Raw genomic sequence first — 19,043 nt, forward strand, 5'->3', positions numbered from 1 at the left:
TTTAGGAAGTAATGGTTGCTGATGATCTGGAAAGTGAGGTAAGATGATAAGTTTTACTTTAAAGCTGTTAATTGTTGTGTAAATTGAAGATAACACTGCAGTAGAGGTTTAAGTCCTGAACTGACATGGAGACAGAATTCTCTTTTTGGTTATTGCTCAAAGGAAAAAACAAAACCTATGTGTGACTGTAAAATTATGTTTTGAGTATAGTGGCGTGGGTTATTGTAGGCATTTTCTTGTTACTGAAATGAGCCTCTGAATGGCTCATTTTCTATGAAACTTTTCATGAAAAGATATAAAATTCTAAGCATTATAGAGAAAATGTCTGAAAATAATAAGATTTCAAACAAACCACAGAAATTTGAATTTTTCATAATATTGTTTGTGTATATTGTATATTATTAGTATAGTTCTACAAATTTTGAACTCTACTAATAGTTAAAAATTGACCAGGTTAGGGCTTCCCTGGTGGCACAGTGGTTAAGAATCGGCCTGCCAATGCAGGGGACACGGGTTCAATCCCTGGCCTGGGAAGATCCCATGTGCCACGGAGCAACTAAGCCCGTGCGCCACAACTACTGAGCCTGCGCTCTAGAGCCCGCGAGCCACAACTACTGAAGCCTGTGCACCTAGAGCCCATGCTCCGCAACAAGAGAAACCACTACAATGAGAAGCCTGCACACCGCAAGGAAGAGTAGCCCCCGCTCACCACAGCTAGAGAAAGCTCACGCACAGCAACAAAGACCCAACACAGCCAAAAAAAAAAAAAAAAGTTCCATTAAAAAAAAAAAATTGACCAGGTTAGAGAATTCATTAACTATAGTCCTCAAAGTAATTCTAATTCACATTTTCTAAAACACATTTTTAACACAATTTCAAGCACAGGGTGATTTTGCTCTGTATTTATTCCTTTCCATTTCAGAAAGAAAAGCTGAAGTCCCTTTTGGCAGCTAAAGAAAAGCAACATGAAGAAAGCCTAAGAACTATTGAGGCTCTGAAAAATAGATTCAAGTATTTTGAGGTATAGAAAGCTTAAATAAATTATTTCATGTAACTCATAGTGGGCAGTGGAAAAGGGCTTGAAGTCAGGCTTGAATTTGAATTATCACTCTCTTCTTTATAGTGTGACCTCGGGCAATTTATTTAAAGTCTCTGAGCTTTGGGCTGCTTTGGCAAAATTGGGGTGATTGTCCTTTTTTTCCACAGAGTTGTTTTAAAGGTTAAATGAGATCATTGAAATTGACTAAACTGACATTTAATTCAGTTCCAGTTTCTCTTCCCCAGCCTTCCTCTTTGTCATCTTTACCTTTTCAAGACATTATACTTTTACCTGTAAAATTACAATGATTATGATTGTGTTAATAAAAAGCATCATTTAAGTGAAAAGCGGTAATCCCAGGATTATCTCAGAAAGGACCTTGTGCATATATGGATTTGTTTGGTAGAGTAGTGTGTTAATAAGGCTCAGATCATATACCTATCTTTTGTTGGCTCAATTAGCTCTTAGTTTTTCCAAGACTATGTTTTTTAAAAACTTTTAATCAGAATACAATACACGTTAAAAAGAACATGTTAAAGTGAATAAGTTGAAGAATTTTCACAAATCTGACATCCCAGATCAGGAAACCGCACATAACTAGTACCCAGAAGCCTCCTCACGCTTGCTCCCTGCACCAAAGGTGACCACTCTCCAGACTTTTACCTGCATAGATTTGTTCTGCAAGACCAAAATATATATTTTATAAATGTTGTTCATCATTGGGGGTCACTGAAGAGAGTGGCTGATTCAATGTGGGTCTTTTATCTTTATTGTGGAATATAACTCCAAAGCACATAACAAAAGTAAATTTTTGGTGTGTAAATTTAAAAATATGGGTGTAGCTATGAAAAAGAATGTAAAGACATGGATGAATCTCAAAACATAATGTTGCATGAAAGAAATCAGACATAAAGAGCACATACTGCCTGACTCCTTTTTTGTGAAGTGCAGAACTAGACAAAGCTAATCTATGCTAATACAGGTCAGAATAGAGGCCACCCTTTGGTGGCCGGTTACTGACCAGGACAGGGCATGAAGAAACTTCTGGGCATGCTAGACAGGTTCTATGTCTTGATCTGAGTTGTAATTACACAAAGTATATACATAGGCAAAAATTCATTGCACTGTATACTTGTGTACTTTATTGCAGGTGAGTTATGCCTTGATACATTAAAAAAATAAAACCAAGAGCCTGTGTTTATATTTATAGACTGAATTCTGAAATTATTTAGAAACAGTTTTATAAGCTAAAGAACAGTCTAGTATAGGGCCTTCTATCTCTTTTCACATTTGAAGACTTTTTAAGGTTAGTAGTGAAACTAGTGATAGCTAACAAGTTCATGACCCCAACCATGTGCCAGAAATTGCTTTGTGCACTTTACATGCATTTAGTAAACACATCAACTTGGTATGGTATGTTTTCTTTTTATCTCCACTTCATAAGTGAAGAGACTGAGGCAAAGAGCAGTTTACCCATGCGGGGTTTTATAAATAATAGTAAGTGTCAGAGCCAGAACCTGAGCTCAGGCAGTTTGTGCCCCTAACTACAATACTAGTTTTACACTCAGCTGGAGAAAATACAGAAGTGTATGTGGGCCTTTGAAGTATTCATCAAAGTTTGACACCTATAATTGGGTACTATTTTTGTGTTATTTTTCTCCTAAGAGTAGACTCCCATGTCTTAAGAATAGATGGTTTTCTGTAGCTTCAGACAAGTCTATAACTTTGAATGAGGTTAATATAAACTATAGGAAAATACTTACTGTTTCTTATAAAACAACATATATTTATTTCAGAAAAATTTAAAAATATAGTTAAACTAAAAGTAGAAAATAAACACACCTATAAGCCCAGCACTCTTAGCACCTGACATCCTTTCAGACCTTTCTTTGTACATAGCTTGTGTTATATACATAATTCAACAGGTAGTCTTATTATTCATCCTGTTTTGTAAGTTTTTGCACTCAATATAATGGGGGCATTTTCCCCAGTCAGATGAATTTTTATACAAGAAATGATTTATAACCTTCAAAAAGAGAATTACAAGGTCCATTTTACATGTGACCCAGTATTTATGAAAGCAGTCCTTAAAAACTAAGGAATCATAATTTATAAATGTTGAATATCCACTACTATATCATCTCACATACTTAAAACTCTTCATAAACTGCCAACAGAATTGCTGTGTTACGTGTAATACTTAATATGTAGGCATTTTCCTTATAGAGCAGGTTTGGGAAAACATGGATATTTTAGAACAAGGCTAATTTTATGTTGTAACTCATGCATTTGTTTTCATTTGAGTCATCAAGTCAAGGTAATAAACCAAACTAAGTTTTTTGAACTCCTTATGTGCCTTGGCCTCCCCTTACCCATTCATGTATAAGCCCATTTACTACCTATTACAGGCTCTAGTATTAAATATTACTTAGAACAAAGAGCTTACCTAAGTTTACAGATATTTTTCCATACCCTTGGGGCAATAAGTATTAATGGAACATTAGTTTAGTTACGGAACTGTGGGCCATTTTTATCATGGTCACCTATCAGAGTCTGACACATAGCTATTAGTACTAATATAGACAGATACACAAACATGAAGTACATCTGCATATCTTTACTCTCAAAAGTATAGTATTTTAATTTATGTTACGTTCTTTGTGTCTGGCTTACTTGGGATAAGGAGCAATCCAAATATATTTTAACTCAGAGTATCTAAAATTTCTCTATTATTCTCCTTTTCCTAACTGATGTATTGATGGATTTATTAGGAACTATATGTAGCTCTTTGCCTCAGTTTCATTTCCTGCTCTCTGTCTCCTTTTACCTTCAAAGGTAATTGGTGTTCCATAAATTCTGAAAGAGGGGGTTAGGCTAATGTTTCACAGGCGAAACAGGGTTCGTGCTCCCCAACGGTGGTAAAGTAAATTGATTTATAGAGGCGAATGTGGCATTTCCTTCCTTTTGAAGTAAAGAAACAGCAGAGAGTATGCATTCAAGGTTGTTTCATTTCATTTGGAGCTTGTTTATTTTTCGTCTTCTTTTGAGCAGTCAAGTTTTTCCTTGAAATACTTGGCTGCTTTTATTAAAATGCTGAGTGAAGTAGTTTATTCCCAACCGATCTCTCTGTGTTCTGCCTTTCTGTGAGTTCGAGTAGAATAATACCCAGGAGAAACAAGGAATGTTGAAAATGTGGTTTTAATGACTGGATCATTTAGTGCTAAAATAGATACAGAATTTAACAAAATGAAGCAGTATTCACCTAAAATGTTTTAATGTATCTTTCTGATTTCAGAGCAATCATTTAGGATCGGCAAGTCATTTCAGTAACAGTAAGTATAAAAGTATAGATTATCATTACAGTTCACACAGTTCAAGCAAAAAAAAGAATGTTTATGCCTCTTTATTTTGTCTAACTGTATATGATATTCCTGCTGCAAAACTTCATCCAACTACTTGTGTGTTATACCTCAACATGGAACTAGGAAGAGATTAAAATGACTCCTGTAGTCTCTTAATGTAAAATCTGGTAATTACTGAGGCTCTGATTTTCCTTAGGACCTAGATTTTTAAATTGTATATTGTACGCATTACCAAATTTGCCTTGTCGCATGTTAGACATTTATCTTGTGATATTTGGTGCCTGCTTTTTATGGAAAGAGACGTAAACATAGTTTTCTGATTTGGAGAAATCTTTGGATATAGTCTCAATGCAGGTAAGCATTTTAAAATTAGATGTTCCATAAATATATATTATTTTAAGACTATACATAATTTTCACTTTGGTTTATTCTCCAATTTTAAACAATTTCTCTAGAAAAATCTAATTTTTTACTTCCTGTTGAATATTAAATTATCCGTTAGCTAAGTACAGTCATAATATTTATCCTATAAGTTGCAAAGAATACCATTTTTATTTTGACTGTAATATACATATTTCATAATAATCATTTAACTTATTTAGTCTAACAATTTTGCATAATTCAAAAAACTAACTTAGTGGGACTTCCCTGGTGGTCCAGTGGTTAAGAATCCGCCTTCTAATGCAGGGGATGTGGGTTCGATCCCTGGTTGGGGAACTAAGATCCCACACGCCGTGAGGCAACTAAGTCCATGCACTGCAACTACTGAGCCCACGCGCCTCAACTAGAGAGCTTGCATGCTGCAAACTACAGAGCCCCCACGCTCTGGAGCCCGTGCGCCGCAACTACTGGGCCCGTGCACTGCAGTGAAGAGCCCGCGTGCTGCAACTAAGACCTGACACAGCCAAAAATAAATAAATAAAATATAAAAACCAACTTAGTATCTATTCAAAAGAATATTCATCCTTTCCTTATGTATATAGGAATAATAAGGGAAAATATGGATATTTTAGAACAAGGATAATTTTATGTTGTAACTCATGCTTCTTTTTTATTTGAATAATAAGGGAGATAACACCAAATTAATGCTTAGTCTTCTTTGATATGGATATTTAAGATACCATTTATTTGGACTTATTTAGGAAAAGAAGATATGCTTCTTAAACAAGGTCAAGTGTACATGACAGACTCACAGGTAATATTTTATTTTAAAATATATTTATAAAACTAATTGTGCCTTTTTAAAAAGAGGGAAAGAGCATTGTATATTTATCATCTATATGCACATTGAATAAGGTTTGCATTATCAAAGAAAAGTTGGCCTTGTGGTCTTGAGTTTAATAAAAGCAGATATTGCTGTGTCTAGTGCCCTCCAGAGTATTTTTGGTGACAGTGACTTAAATAAGAGATTTGAATTACAATTTCATTGTTTTTGACAGTAGCCCTCTATTCTTTAACAGCAGTTGGTCACCTCTTCATATTTGCCCATTAAAGGGGGAGACAGGTATGAATAATTCAAAAGGCATTTGTCTTGACTTTTAAATGTATTGTTCCTTGCATTCAAATATATATTCTATATTTTAGAAATTCACCACAAAATAAAGCTTCCAATACGGAGTGTTATCTGATTTTCTTACTTGTTTAACTGCTTCTCACTTTTAGTTTCCAGTAAATACAAGGTTTGCATTTTTAGTACCTTCTATGAACTGCAGAACTGATAAATATTTGGGCTTTTAAAGGTTTTTTTACATACTTTCGTCTGTAGAAGAGTGAATTAGCCTATATGATGTCTAAGGTCACTCTAAGCTGGAAACTTCTAAGATTCTAAGTTGAGAGACTGGTTGTCAATCAACTGAATAATATTTAAGAACATAAGATAAATATTTGATTGTAATAAAATAAGTATGGAAATTGTGAAGCTGTGTAAGTAGTTTGTTGGTAGATGATAGTAGTCTTAGTCTAAAGATAACTGGTAAGTTGAAAGATAATTAGAAGCAGACTGAGGCTGAGAAATTATTCCATGTTGTTAATTTTCTTCTTCATCCATGGGAAGGCAGCATGGATTGAAATAAACAACAGTAAAACCTGCATATTAAAATAGTGGGTTGTACTCATAGCACATGGCTTTTTTACTCATAGCACATGACTTTAAAAGAGCCCTTATTGTAATAGCATGGATGGGGAAAAACAGAAATAGTTAATCTTTCATGGTTATATGTTCTGATACTTATGAAATATTTCAATGAGAACTTAAATTGTACTTCTTGTTGTTAGCATTTAATAGAGGAAACAAGATGTCAATCCAGTTTTGTAGTAAGATCGTATGCTAAGTTCTAATTTATCTTTCTTTTTGAGGGAAGAAAATGTGTTTCTATTTTGTGAGTTGCTTAACATCATTCTCTTGACAATTCTTATACTAGCTAGGTTTATTTTGGTAGTATTTTTATAATTTAAACAACATTACACTGGAGTTAACATTGAGGGAACTTAGAAGTCAATATATGTTATTAGAAAATAATATTCTATGGAATTATTTGCAGATTTAAAATTGTGAAAGCCTTGTTTTTACTCAAGGGTTCTGATGACTTTCTTCAGAATTTGAAGTTCTAAGCACATTATGTGCCATAAAACATAGAAATAGCAAATATATGTTGATAAAGTTGATATTCATGTGTGGGTAGGTATTACCAATGGTAAGTTTGGTAAATAAGTTTGGTAAATAAGTAATTGTCTTCTTTAGGCTTTTGGAATTGATGTTTTATTTTATTATTATTATTTTTGCAGTGTACTTCCACAGGTATGCCAGCCCATATGCAAAGCAGATCTATGTTAAGACCACTAGAGCTGGCCTTACCTAATCAAACCTCATATTCAGAAAATGAAATTTTAAAGAAAGAATTAGAAGCAATGAGAACTTTCTGTGATTCTGCAAAACAAGACAGACTCAAGCTCCAAAATGAACTGGCTCACAAGGTGGCAGAGTGCAAAGCCTTAGCATTGGAATGTGAAAGGGTCAAAGAGGATTCAGATGAGCAGATAAAGCAACTAGAAGACGCCTTGAAAGATGTTCAGAAGAGAATGTATGAGTCAGAAGGTAAAGTGAAACAAATGCAGACACATTTTCTTGCCCTGAAAGAGCACCTAACAAGCGACGCAGCTACTGGGAACCACAGACTGACAGAGGAACTGAAGGATCAGTTGAAAGACATGAAAGTGAAATATGAAGGCGCGTCTGCAGAAGTGGGGAAATTAAGAAACCAAATCAAACAAAATGAGATGTTAGTCGAAGAGTTTAAGAGGGATGAAGGCAAGCTAATGGAAGAGAATAAGCGACTGCAGAAGGAATTGAGCATGTGTGAACTGGAACGAGAGAAGAGAGGGAGAAAGGTCACCGAGATGGAAGGCCAGTTAAAGGACTTGTCATCCAAGCTGGCCCTTTCCATTCCGGCAGAGAAATTTGAAAACATGAAGGGCTTGTTGTCAAATGAAGTAAACGAGAAGGCAAAAAAATTAATAGAGATGGAAAGAGAATATGAAAGATCACTTAGCGAAATTAGACCGTTAAAGAGAGAACTTGAGAATTTGAAGGCCAAACTGGCTCAGCAGGTCAAACCAGAAGAACATGAGCAGCTCAAGAGCAGATTAGAGCAAAAGTCAGGAGAACTTGGGAAGAGAATCAGTGAGTTAACATCGAAAAATCAGACATTACAAAAGGAAATCGAAAAGGTCTATCTGGATAATAAGCTCCTCAACCAACAAGTACATAACTTAACAACTGAAATGAAAAATCATTACGTCCCTTTAAAAGTAAGTGAAGAAATGAAAAAGTCACGTGATGTAATTGTTGATGATTTGAATAAAAAGCTTTCAGATATGACACACAAATATACAGAAAAGAAGTTGGAAATGGAGAAATTGCTGATGGAAAACGCCAGTTTAAGTAAGAACGTTAGCCGCCTGGAAACTGTGTTCATACCTCCAGAGAAACACGAAAAAGAGATAATGGCTCTGAAATCCAATATCGTTGAACTTAAGAAGCAGCTATCTGAACTTAATAAAAAATGTGGTGACGACCAAGAGAAAATATATTCGCTCACATCTGAAAACACTGACTTGAAAAAGATAATGAGTAATCAGTATGTGCCAGTGAAAACCCACGAAGAGATTAAAACTGCCTTGAGTAGCACATTGGATAAAACCAGCAGAGAATTAGTAGACATGAAGAAGAAGTGTGAAGATACAAATCAAGAATTTGTGAAAATAAAAGATGAGAATGAAATATTAAAAAGAAACCTGGAGAACACTCAGAACCAAATAAAAGCTGAGTACATAAGCCTAAGAGAGCATGAGGAAAAGATGAGTGCTGTAAGGAAGAGCATGAAGAAGGTCCAGGACAACAGTGCCGAAATACTGGCTAACTACAAAAAAGGCCAGGAGGAGATTGTAACACTGCATGCCGAGATCGAGGCCCAGAAAAGGGAACTTGACACAATACAAGAATGCATCAAGCTAAAATATGCTCCAATTATCAGCTTTGAAGAGTGTGAGAGAAAATTTAAAGCTACCGAGAAAGAACTAAAAGAACAGTTATCCGAGCAGACACAGAAGTATCACATCAGCGAAGAAGAGGCCAAGAAGTGCAAGCAAGAAAATGACAAGTTAAAGAAGGAGATCCTCACTCTTCAGAAGGATCTAAAGGATAAAAATGTTCTTGTTGAGAATTCTCATGAAATGGACGGAGCATTAAGCAGAAAAACAGAGGAGCTGAACAGACAGTTAAAAGACCTGTTGCAGAAATACATGGAGGTAAAAAACGAGAAAGAGAAGCTGGTGGAGGAAAATGCCAAACAGACTTCTGAGATCCTTGCAGCACAAACTCTTTTGCAGAAACAGCATGTTCCACTGGAACAGGTTGAGGCCCTGAAAAAGTCTCTTAATGGCACAATTGAGATGCTTAAGGAAGAACTGAAGAGTAAGCAAAGGTGTTATGAGAAAGAGGAGCAGACAGTGACCCAACTGCGGCAGATGCTGGAGAATCAAAAGAACTCCTCTGTGCCCCTGGCAGAGCATTTGCAGATTAAGGAAGCATTTGAGAAAGAAGTTGGAATCATAAAAGCTAGCTTGAGAGAAAAGGAAGAAGAAAGCCAAAACAAAACCAAAGAGGTCTCCAAACTCCAGTCTGAGATTCAGAATACTAAACAAGCATTAAAAAAATTAGAGACTAGGGAGGTGGTTGATTTGTCTAAATATAAAGCAACGAAAAGTGATTTGGAGACACAGATTTCCAACTTAAATGAAAAATTGGCCAATCTGAACAGGAAGTATGAGGAAGTATGTGAGGAGGTTTTGCATGCCAAAAAGAAGGAACTGTCTTCAAAAGATGAGAAGGAATTGCTCCATTTCAGCATTGAGCAAGAAATCAAGGATCAGCAGGAACGATGTGATAAGTCCTTAACAACAATCACAGAGTTACAGAGAAGAATACAGGAATCTGCCAAACAAATCGAAGCTAAAGATAATAAGGTAATAATAATACTTTAGGTAAGCATGGCTTGGTATTGGAAACCCCAGAGCAGAACTGCCAGAGTAGAATAGGACTCTTTACCTTAGCACTCCACAAGACAAATTTACAAAAGCATTAACAAAGTGACCATTAAATGCCACCTTTTTAGTTTGACTACAAGTACGCAAAAAAAAAAAAAAAAAAAGATTGGAGTTGAGAAAAAGGTAAAGTCACACAAACAAAAATCAAAAGCAGTTTTCCTTTTGTTTCCTCAGCTGGTACAGCCAAGAATTGAGGTAAGATGGGGAAACTCAAGATTCACTTGCCTCAAAAATGAATGGTCAAAACCCAGTGGGTTTTAAGGTACCTAAAGAATGGTGAGGGAGAGGAGGAAAAAATACTGTGTTTCTGGGCTATGAGAAACTAAGGATGCTGCAGAGCTCACCAGACTTGATCTTGGCACTCACCCATACCAGTAAATTGAGCCCTCCAACTCATTGTACATTCTTTCCCCATATCTTCCTACAGACAGAATATCTTGCCCCTCCTTTCTACCTACTTAAATCCTCTACATTCCTTAATGCCCACTTCATCACTTAACCCACCTTCCTAAGGCCTTCATTGGCCAATCTATCCTACAGTAAACTGTTCCTCTTCCAAAATGCATGTTGTATTTTGGTTTTGCCATCCATTTACAACATATATATTACCGTGTTAGAATGATGTGGTTGGGACTTCCCTGGTGGTCCAGTGGTTAACACTCCACGCTCCCAATGCAAGGGGCCCGGGTTCAGTCCCTTATCAGAGAACTAGATCCCACATGCCACAACTAAAGATCCCACCTGTGTGCCGCAACTAAGACTCGGCACTGCCAAATAAATAAATATTAAAAAAAAAAAAAAAGAAAGAAGGATGTGGTTAGTCTTTCCAACTAGGTTTTTTTTTTTTTTTTTTTTTTTTTTTTTTTTGCGGTACACGGGCCTCTCACTGTTGTGGCCTCTCCCACTGTGGAGCACAGGCTCCGGACACACAGGCTCAGCAGCCATGGCTCATGGGCCCAGCTGCTCCGCAGCATGTGGGATCTTCCCGGACCGGGACATGAACCTGTGTCCTCTGCATTGGCAGGCGGACTCTCAACCACTGCACCACCAGGGAAGCCCTTTCCAACTAGTTTTTAAGAGCAGGTTCATAACTTATGTTTCCATCTTAGCATTCATTCTCATGGTACAATTTACAGAATAGGTGCTCAATAATATTTTCAAAACTGGTAGTTGAATAAAGTATGTACTATGAAGATGAGAAATCAGGGAGATTGAGTTCAGTTTTACCCATTCAACAAATAATTATTAAGTGCCTTCTACCTGCAAAGTACTATGCTTAATGCTGGGGATATAGAGACAAGTGAAAGCAGACACAGCCCCAGCCCTCCTCAGTGGACAGATACAAGTACTGACTTTCTGACATGTCTGCTCATATGACCCAGAATTTTAGTGCTCTCAGCTTGTTTGGAAGTCAGTTATGAATATAATGTATAATTATTATAGCAAGTTATCAATATCTACTTACAATTGTCGCTATTTATTAAGCATATACTACATACCAAACATGTGTTTATGATTTCATTTAATTTTCTTAACTATGAAAGGTTTTCCCCTTACTGAGAGGAAATTATATGTTGCACATACTGTTGATAACGATCTTGACAGCGTTCATTCCTCAACTTTCTGGTATATAAAGATAAATTTTGTGTCTCAAGGAATGAGTTCTGTGTAAAGATGTTCATTGTAAGTGAATAAGTGACTAATACATGTTTCTCCCACAACTCCTTTGTTTTTATAAGATAACTGAACTGCTCAGCGATGTGGAAAGACTAAAACAAGCACTCAGTGGCCTTTCCCAGCTTACCTGCATGAGCGGGAGTCCCAGTAAGAGGCAGAGTCAGCTGATTGGCAGTCTGCAGCACCAGGTCAAGTCCCTGCAGCAGCAGCTGGTGGTGAGTAACCAGGGCCTGCAGGGCTTCGTGCTGATCTGTGCAGGGTCTCGTTTGTTTGTTGGTAAAATCTCATTTAGAAACCAGATTGATCTTTGGCTATGTTCAGATCCAAAAATGTAATCATTTTTGCTAAAAGTTACTTATACTAATGATATAATATCATTTTTTGTGTGCTCACTGTATACCAGGCACTACACTAAACATTTTACATACTTGATCTTTAAACTTGATCTTCTTCACAATCCTACAAGGTTTTATCCCCCCTATTTAATTCTTAAGGAAACAAAGATGAAAATATGCCTGGGGTCATACAGCTAGGATTTAATCCTGGGACTTGCTGACTCCAAATCTGATAGCTTTCCAGCTGTAGCACACTCTCTAAAATATTGGTCCACTAAACTGAAGGAAGTTTTTTTAATAGTCTTTTATCCTTATGAATGAAGGTAGGCATTCCTATGGTTTTATACATTATATCCTTACATATTAAAAGAAAACATCTGTGTATATTCATATAGATACCTATATGGATATGTATCTCCTTTATATATTAAAAGAAAGCATCTGGATTAAGAAGCTGAAGTTGGGATCTCAGTTCTAAGCCTTGCCACTTAAAAGAGAGTGACATGGAACATTCCCCTTAACCCTTGGCTTCCTCATCCATAAAAATAGGATAATATGAACTGATTGTTTGTTTGTTTCCTTTTTTAATTGGATGAGCTATGGGGCTAAGTAAAACATAGCCCAATCAAATGTAAATTTTGGGTAATATTTTCCTATTCTATAGGAATTTGTCATGAGTTGTTTTTGAATAGAAGAAAGTTATTTTTTAAAGTGTTCATTTTATGACACCGTTGCCCTACAGATTAATGATGATGTATTACTGATTTGGATCTTATCAAAAGGATATGGTAGTCTCTTCAGTATTCAGAAATATGTTTTTTATGTTCATGGCACTATGCTAAGTACTGTCAGGGATAAAGAGAGTGTACAGTTCCTGTCCCCAAGGAGTTCTGGGTAGTTAGGCAAAATATAGATCCATGAAAATTAAAATAATGAGACAAAAAATATCAAATATAGAACTAAGAATATGGTCCCAGATTCTAAGTGATATGAATTCCCAGGAAGGAAAGATTACTGATGTGGTGGGAGCTGGTTTCAAAGAAGAAGGGAGTGGAGTACATGGCCGGAACTTGTAGATAGATGGTATTCGGGTAGGTGGAAGGAAAATAGAGACTCTCCCTGGCAAAGGAAATAGTGTGAAGGAAGGCATGGAGGTGGAATCAAGTGGCATGCATGCCCCAGGGGTAGTAAAAGGCTGCTCAGCCTGGCTAGGCATGGGAGCTGTATTTGAGGTCAAGTTGTAGAGACTGTTGAGAATCAAGCTGATGAGTTTGATTTCTCTCTTATATCTAATGAGGTGTCACCCAAGGTTTTTGAGTCAAAAGTGATGTGAGGAAAGAGCTACCTCAGTCTTGGAAGCATGAAGAGGAATAAAGTCTAGAGACAGGGGATGAGATGGGAAGTTTTTGCAATAATCCAAAGCATAAGTTGATAAGTGTCTGGGTAATTTCCTGGCATTAGATATGAACTCAGGCAATAATTTCATGTTACCTAGGGTAAGTGCATTGCTTTCACTGTGAATGTTCCCACACATTCTTTAGAAAAGTTTATACTATTATTATGCAATGGAATTTTGCATCTGGTGGGTCCAAGGTGGTTTGTTATAAGAAATAGCAGGAGCACTTTAATAATACTACTGTGTAGGGCTTCCCTGGTGGCGCAGTGGTTGAGAGTCCGCCTGCCGTTGCAGGGGACATGGGTTCGTGCCCCGATCCGGGAAGATCCCACATGCCACGGAGCAGCTAGGCCCATGAGCCATGACCGCTGAGCCTGCACGTCCGGAGCCTGTGCTCTGCAATGGGAGAGGCCACAACAGTGAGAGGCCCGCATACCGCAAAAAAAAAAAAAAAAAAAAAATACTACCGTGTAGAAGCATCAAGCCTGAGGACAGCATTGTCACAAGCCTCCATGTGTTTGAAAATGTGAATGCTGATATTCTGATCTGTCCATCTTTCCACACTTGTAGGATGCTGACAGACAGCACCAAGAAGTAATTGCAATTTATCGGACACACCTTCTTAGTGCTGCACAGGTAAAGAAGAACTACTCTTTTGGCTAGGATATTGTTTCAGAGAAAATAATTTTTTATTTTCCAGTAAATTTATGTGAAAGTCATTGATGTTTAAAGTAGTTGAACCCCCATATGCTTATTTTAAAATTGTTTCTTTTAATCATGGCTTGCATTATCTCCCAGAGAAAGTTACAAAGCTGTATGGCAACACAGCATCTTAAATTTAGTGTTGTCTCCATCTGCTTGTCATTCATTTTATAGACAGTTTGGCAACATGTGATGGCAGCACACGTTAATGGTATTGCTAGCTGGAGATAATGCCTTGACATCCACACATGTCTGTTAGCTAAAAGAGGAGAATGGGAAGGACTTCACTGTTTCTTGGTAGCTCAGGAGTGTTTCTTTGAAAGGTAGAGAATACCAAAAAAGTGCAAAAATGACAAGTAAAATGTGCACAGAATTTTAATAATTTAAGAAAAAAGTGGTTCTGTTAGAATATCAATAATATTTATTTGTTGAGCCTTAATCTCAGTGAAGCAGAAGACTACGAATTGCCTTCTTTGGGGGGTGTAATGAGAAAGCTATTTTAAAAAAATCACACTAAGAAACATGTTTAACATATGAAGGATTTTATACTTAATGCTCTGTAGAAACCCTGTGATCAGCATCTCCAAAATTCTCGGATTCTGGGGGGAAGACAGTCGAGGCAATGTTAGAATGGCAAGTGAGATGTAATAGAAATTGTCTAGGATTTGAAGTGTCCACACTGAAAAAAAAGAAGGTGTTGAGAGAAAGCTTCAGAGAATATCATTAAAAAAAAAAAAAGAAAAAACTAGGTTAAATAATAAAAAGGAAAAGATTTTGCGATATCAAATTCTTGAAATAAAAAAGCCTGCCTTTTCTATGGGAGATGAGGGGGAAACCAATGTAAAAGAATGAATGATATGATAAAGCATCTTTGGCTACTTTCTTTTTAGTAGATAGACAATAAGCTGCGGTTTGAAAATATATTATTATTGCAATTATTCGAGACTATTGACGGGCAGCAGGATGGGGAGTTCTTTGGAGGGAAAACAGTAGAAAAGTGTAGAAGATCTGTGTTAGTGAGGGTGAGGAACTCACTTGGCTCTGATACTGGCCAAAGGGGGAACAGCATACTCGTGCTGAAAGACCGCAAACTGACAAGCCTTTCAACTTTTTTTCATGTATGCTTCTGAAATTCAAAATTATTTTCCACTGACTCCTAATGAAACATAACAAAAGCAATTGGCATCTGAAATAGTCTTGCCTTCTGGCATCATAAAGTTAACTAAGAAATTCAGTTTAGTCAACTATGGCTAATGTTTGGAATTTAAACATCCTGCTGTTATAGAAACAGATTTTGGAAGCAAAACTTTTTATATTAATAGGAAGTGTTATGCTGAAGCCCATTCAAGTGCTCAAGTAAAGAAAAAGGGAAGGGGGAGTGTTTTAAGCCCACCATACTGACTTGCATTTAATCAACCTCTTGCCATCTTTTTAACTTTAAAGTGTCTCTTTCTAAACTTAAGTGGATAACATTCACGTAAAAAGGTCTCAACCTAACCAGTAAAGGGGAAAATGCAAATAAACAAGGAGGTACCATTTTTCAATTCTGGGATGGGCAAATTTTAAACAAGATAATAGTCTGTAGCATTGGCCAGGGCATTGTGGGAAATGGGCATTTATACCTTGCTGGTGGGAGTGTAAATTGTTATTATCTCTATAGAGGGATATTTGTAGTACTTAGCAAAATTTAAAAATTGAGCCTGCTTTTTTTACCTAGCAATTTCTTCCCTAGGAATCTGCCCATAAAGATTGGAAACCCCATAAGTGCCCATCATTAGGAGAATGAATAAAGAAATTATGATACATCCATACAGTGGAATATTACACAGTAATTTAAAATAATTAAGGCAGGGAATTCCCTGGCTGTCCAGTGGTTAAGACTCAAGCTTTCACTGCCGTGGACCTGGGTTCGATCCCTGGTTGGGGAACTAGGATCCCACAAGCTGCGCAGTGTGTCCAATCAATCAATAAAATAATTAAGGCAATAACTAGGTGAAAAGGCAAGTTGCAAAATAATATATATGATCCTATTTATGTAAAAAAGATAAATATGGGGATTTTTCATTAGCTACTTTTCTAATTAAAAAAAAAAACAGCTCAGCAGAGGCAAAAAAAATTTTCCTTGTAGTTTACTTTGCTCATCTGTAACTTATGCTACCCCTATCATCTGAGCCATTATGTAAAAAAAAGAAAGAGGTTTGTCCACCTCTTCTCTGATAATAGATGTTAAGAGCAACTGGTGTGCACTACTTTTAAATTGATTTTCTTTATTTCTATGATAGAGCTCTACTCTGTTTTCCAATAAAACCTTTAGCATATCACCACAATGGTGAGGATTTAGCATTTGGTGAATCACAACCAACGAGGTTCTATTATAAAGCCCTTGTCTTTAGAATTTGTGTGTAAATGAAGATGACATAAAATATATCTCCCCTTTCTTCTTTCTCCCAAGGGTCACATGGATGAAGATGTGCAGGCGGCCTTACTCCAGATCATACAGATGCGGCAAGGGCTTGTGTGCTAGCATCAGCATCCACCAGCCGATGGTGGCTTTCCCTGCTGGTGCTGAGCGTTCTGTGTGCAACTCCATGGCCTTTCTGGGCCTCACTGTGCTAGTATAATTAAAATAAAGTATATTTTGATCCATCTGTAGGTTTTTAAATTAGACAAATATGTTACTGAGTTTTTCAATATCAGTTCAAAGCTTATATTCTTTATATGTTAATTTTACAATTAGACAAACAACGTAACACTTTGCCTTGGATTGGCTACTTATTTTTAATTGATTGAGTACTTAATAAAACATGAGTCATCTGAGTGGGTCCATTTGAAGAGGGATTAGGCTGAAATAATTATTAAAGTTTTCTTCCAGAGAAATTAATTGGGTTGGTAGCCACTTTTAAGTGGATCAAGAGATCATTCAGATGTTCAGTCAAGCCATGAGACCTAAGGCAGTTTCAAGGAATGCATAGTAACTTGGCTGGCCAAGTTCCATTTTTATTGAAGTAACCTAATGAGTGCTTTTGACTTCTTTTGGAGGTACAGATTTTTTTTCTTTTTACACTAGTAAGTTTTATGCCTTTTAAAATAAATTTCTTTTCACAAATGGTTTGCAGTGCTAAATTACATTTAGACTAAGAACAGGCAAGGGTGGAATATATCAGGAATTTATAATAAAATTTCCTCATATCTCCGCAACGGTATCTTAATTTTCACTTGTAATGACTTTTCTTTTTACAGTATGAAGAGAACTATGATAAATGGTATACTAGATGTTTCAAAGTGTCAAAAATGTTAGACTTTTTTTAGTAATTACTCTGACATTTCCTACTGTAGTAACAAAGCACTCATTATATATGCGTCCTCCAAATGTTTTGTACTTATTTATAGGAAAATTGCACTAATGAGATTAATAATGTGAAATGCAGTTTTTTTGCAAAATTAGCATTAGAAAATTGATTTTAGAAGACAGGTCTTTAAGGTTTTAGACAAAAGTGCAATAACATTTTAAACTGTAAGAATATAGATAACAAGAAAATAATGAAATTGGACATGTTTATAGTAAATATTATAACCAACCATTTTTATTAACTACATCTCAATAAGGAAAGTTTATATGTTTTGTTATTTTATTAATATTTTATTTACAATTCAGATTGAAAATGACTAATTTGACTGTTAGCAAATAAACTAAACAAATGGATCATTGCAGCCAAGCTTTTTAAATTGCAAAATGTGCCTTAGCAATAATCTTTGAGCATCCTGAACCAGATTTTTGATCCCATTTTTGTGTAATAACAAGGACAAAGGACCATCAAAATATCAATAACTTACTCCACCAAAGAATAAGCCATTGTGTTTCTTCAGTATGGAAACAAAAGTGAAAAGTCAGAAACGGATTTATTTTGAATTCTTTAGGTAGGTATATACAATAAGCAATATTTGGATTCTTTAGTTTTTATATTTAATGTTGTCCTTCAGCATGAGTTCTGTGTCATGAGTTTTAGGTCACCTATCGAAGCTCTAGAGTAGAGAAGTTCTTAACTGAATACTTATATTTCAGTGTTATATTTTCCTTATTAGGGGAGGTAAGGGAACCCTTATATGGGTTTATATATGTTTTATTTTGTCTTCAACCATCAATAAAATGTTTTCTGTGAAATATTGTTTTGAACATCTTGTAAGAGATTTAACACTGTAAACCAGTCCATTTGCTATTTTTGGAGAATTTGGGGGAGAGAATGATAGAATGCAAAGTATAGATGATGACACCCATTTTCAGTTAGCTATGTAGAATGCAATATCAAGTAACCTTGAATTAATCCCATTTTCTCATTCACTCACCTTTGGGTCAAAGGCAGAGCTTTCATGTACAACACTGAAGGCGAAAGCTTCTTAGATAGTTAACAAGTGGAACATGCACAATGGGTGATGCTGGTCTCTTTGCTATTCTTTTTTTTTTTTTTTTTTAGTTTATTAATTAATTAATTTCTTTTTGCTGTGTTGGGTCTTCGTTTCTGTGCGAGAGCTTTCTCTAGTTGTGGCAAGCGGGGGCCACTCTTCATCGCGGTGCGCGGGCCTCTCACTATCGCGGCCTCTCTTGTTGCGGAGCACAGGCTCCAGACGCGCAGGCTCAGTAATTGTGGCTCACGGGCCCAGTTGCTCCGCGGCATGTGGGATCCTCCCAGACCAGGGCTCGAACCCCTGTCCACTGCATTGGCAGGCAGACTCTCAACCACTGCGCCACCAAGGAAGCCCTCTTTGCTATTCTGTATTCAGGAAGACTATGAAGTCTGAACTTAGGCCAAGAGGAAAATCAGTTGTCTAAGCTGTGAGTGCTGTCTGAAAGAATCACTGAATTCCTTTTGGAGCGCAGTCCTTTGTTGAAAGCTTTATTACTATTCGTTGCTGGTTTTTTTTTTTCTTAT

The 19,043-nt window shown here is 36.4% G+C and overlaps 1 protein-coding gene across 2 annotated transcripts in view; it reads left to right on the top strand.

The window, feature by feature from the left end:
• Window positions 1–18,267, top strand: part of UACA (uveal autoantigen with coiled-coil domains and ankyrin repeats) — an 80,414-nt gene extending 62,147 nt beyond the window's left edge. For both annotated transcript variants that reach the window (XM_060097081.1, XM_060097082.1), the window contains exons 12-19: window positions 6–38; window positions 923–1,021; window positions 4,335–4,371; window positions 5,544–5,596; window positions 7,186–9,924; window positions 11,745–11,897; window positions 13,984–14,049; window positions 16,568–18,267. In XM_060097081.1, the coding sequence (XP_059953064.1) occupies window positions 6–38; window positions 923–1,021; window positions 4,335–4,371; window positions 5,544–5,596; window positions 7,186–9,924; window positions 11,745–11,897; window positions 13,984–14,049; window positions 16,568–16,639 (3,252 nt within the window). In that variant the 3' untranslated portion in view covers window positions 16,640–18,267. The remainder of the gene's footprint in view (window positions 1–5; window positions 39–922; window positions 1,022–4,334; window positions 4,372–5,543; window positions 5,597–7,185; window positions 9,925–11,744; window positions 11,898–13,983; window positions 14,050–16,567) is intronic.
• Window positions 18,268–19,043: the final 776 nt, after the last annotated feature.

The sequence above is a fragment of the Mesoplodon densirostris genome, chromosome 4 (assembly GCF_025265405.1).
Source record: "Mesoplodon densirostris isolate mMesDen1 chromosome 4, mMesDen1 primary haplotype, whole genome shotgun sequence".
In the NCBI taxonomy this organism is placed as follows: domain Eukaryota; kingdom Metazoa; phylum Chordata; class Mammalia; order Artiodactyla; family Ziphiidae; genus Mesoplodon; species Mesoplodon densirostris.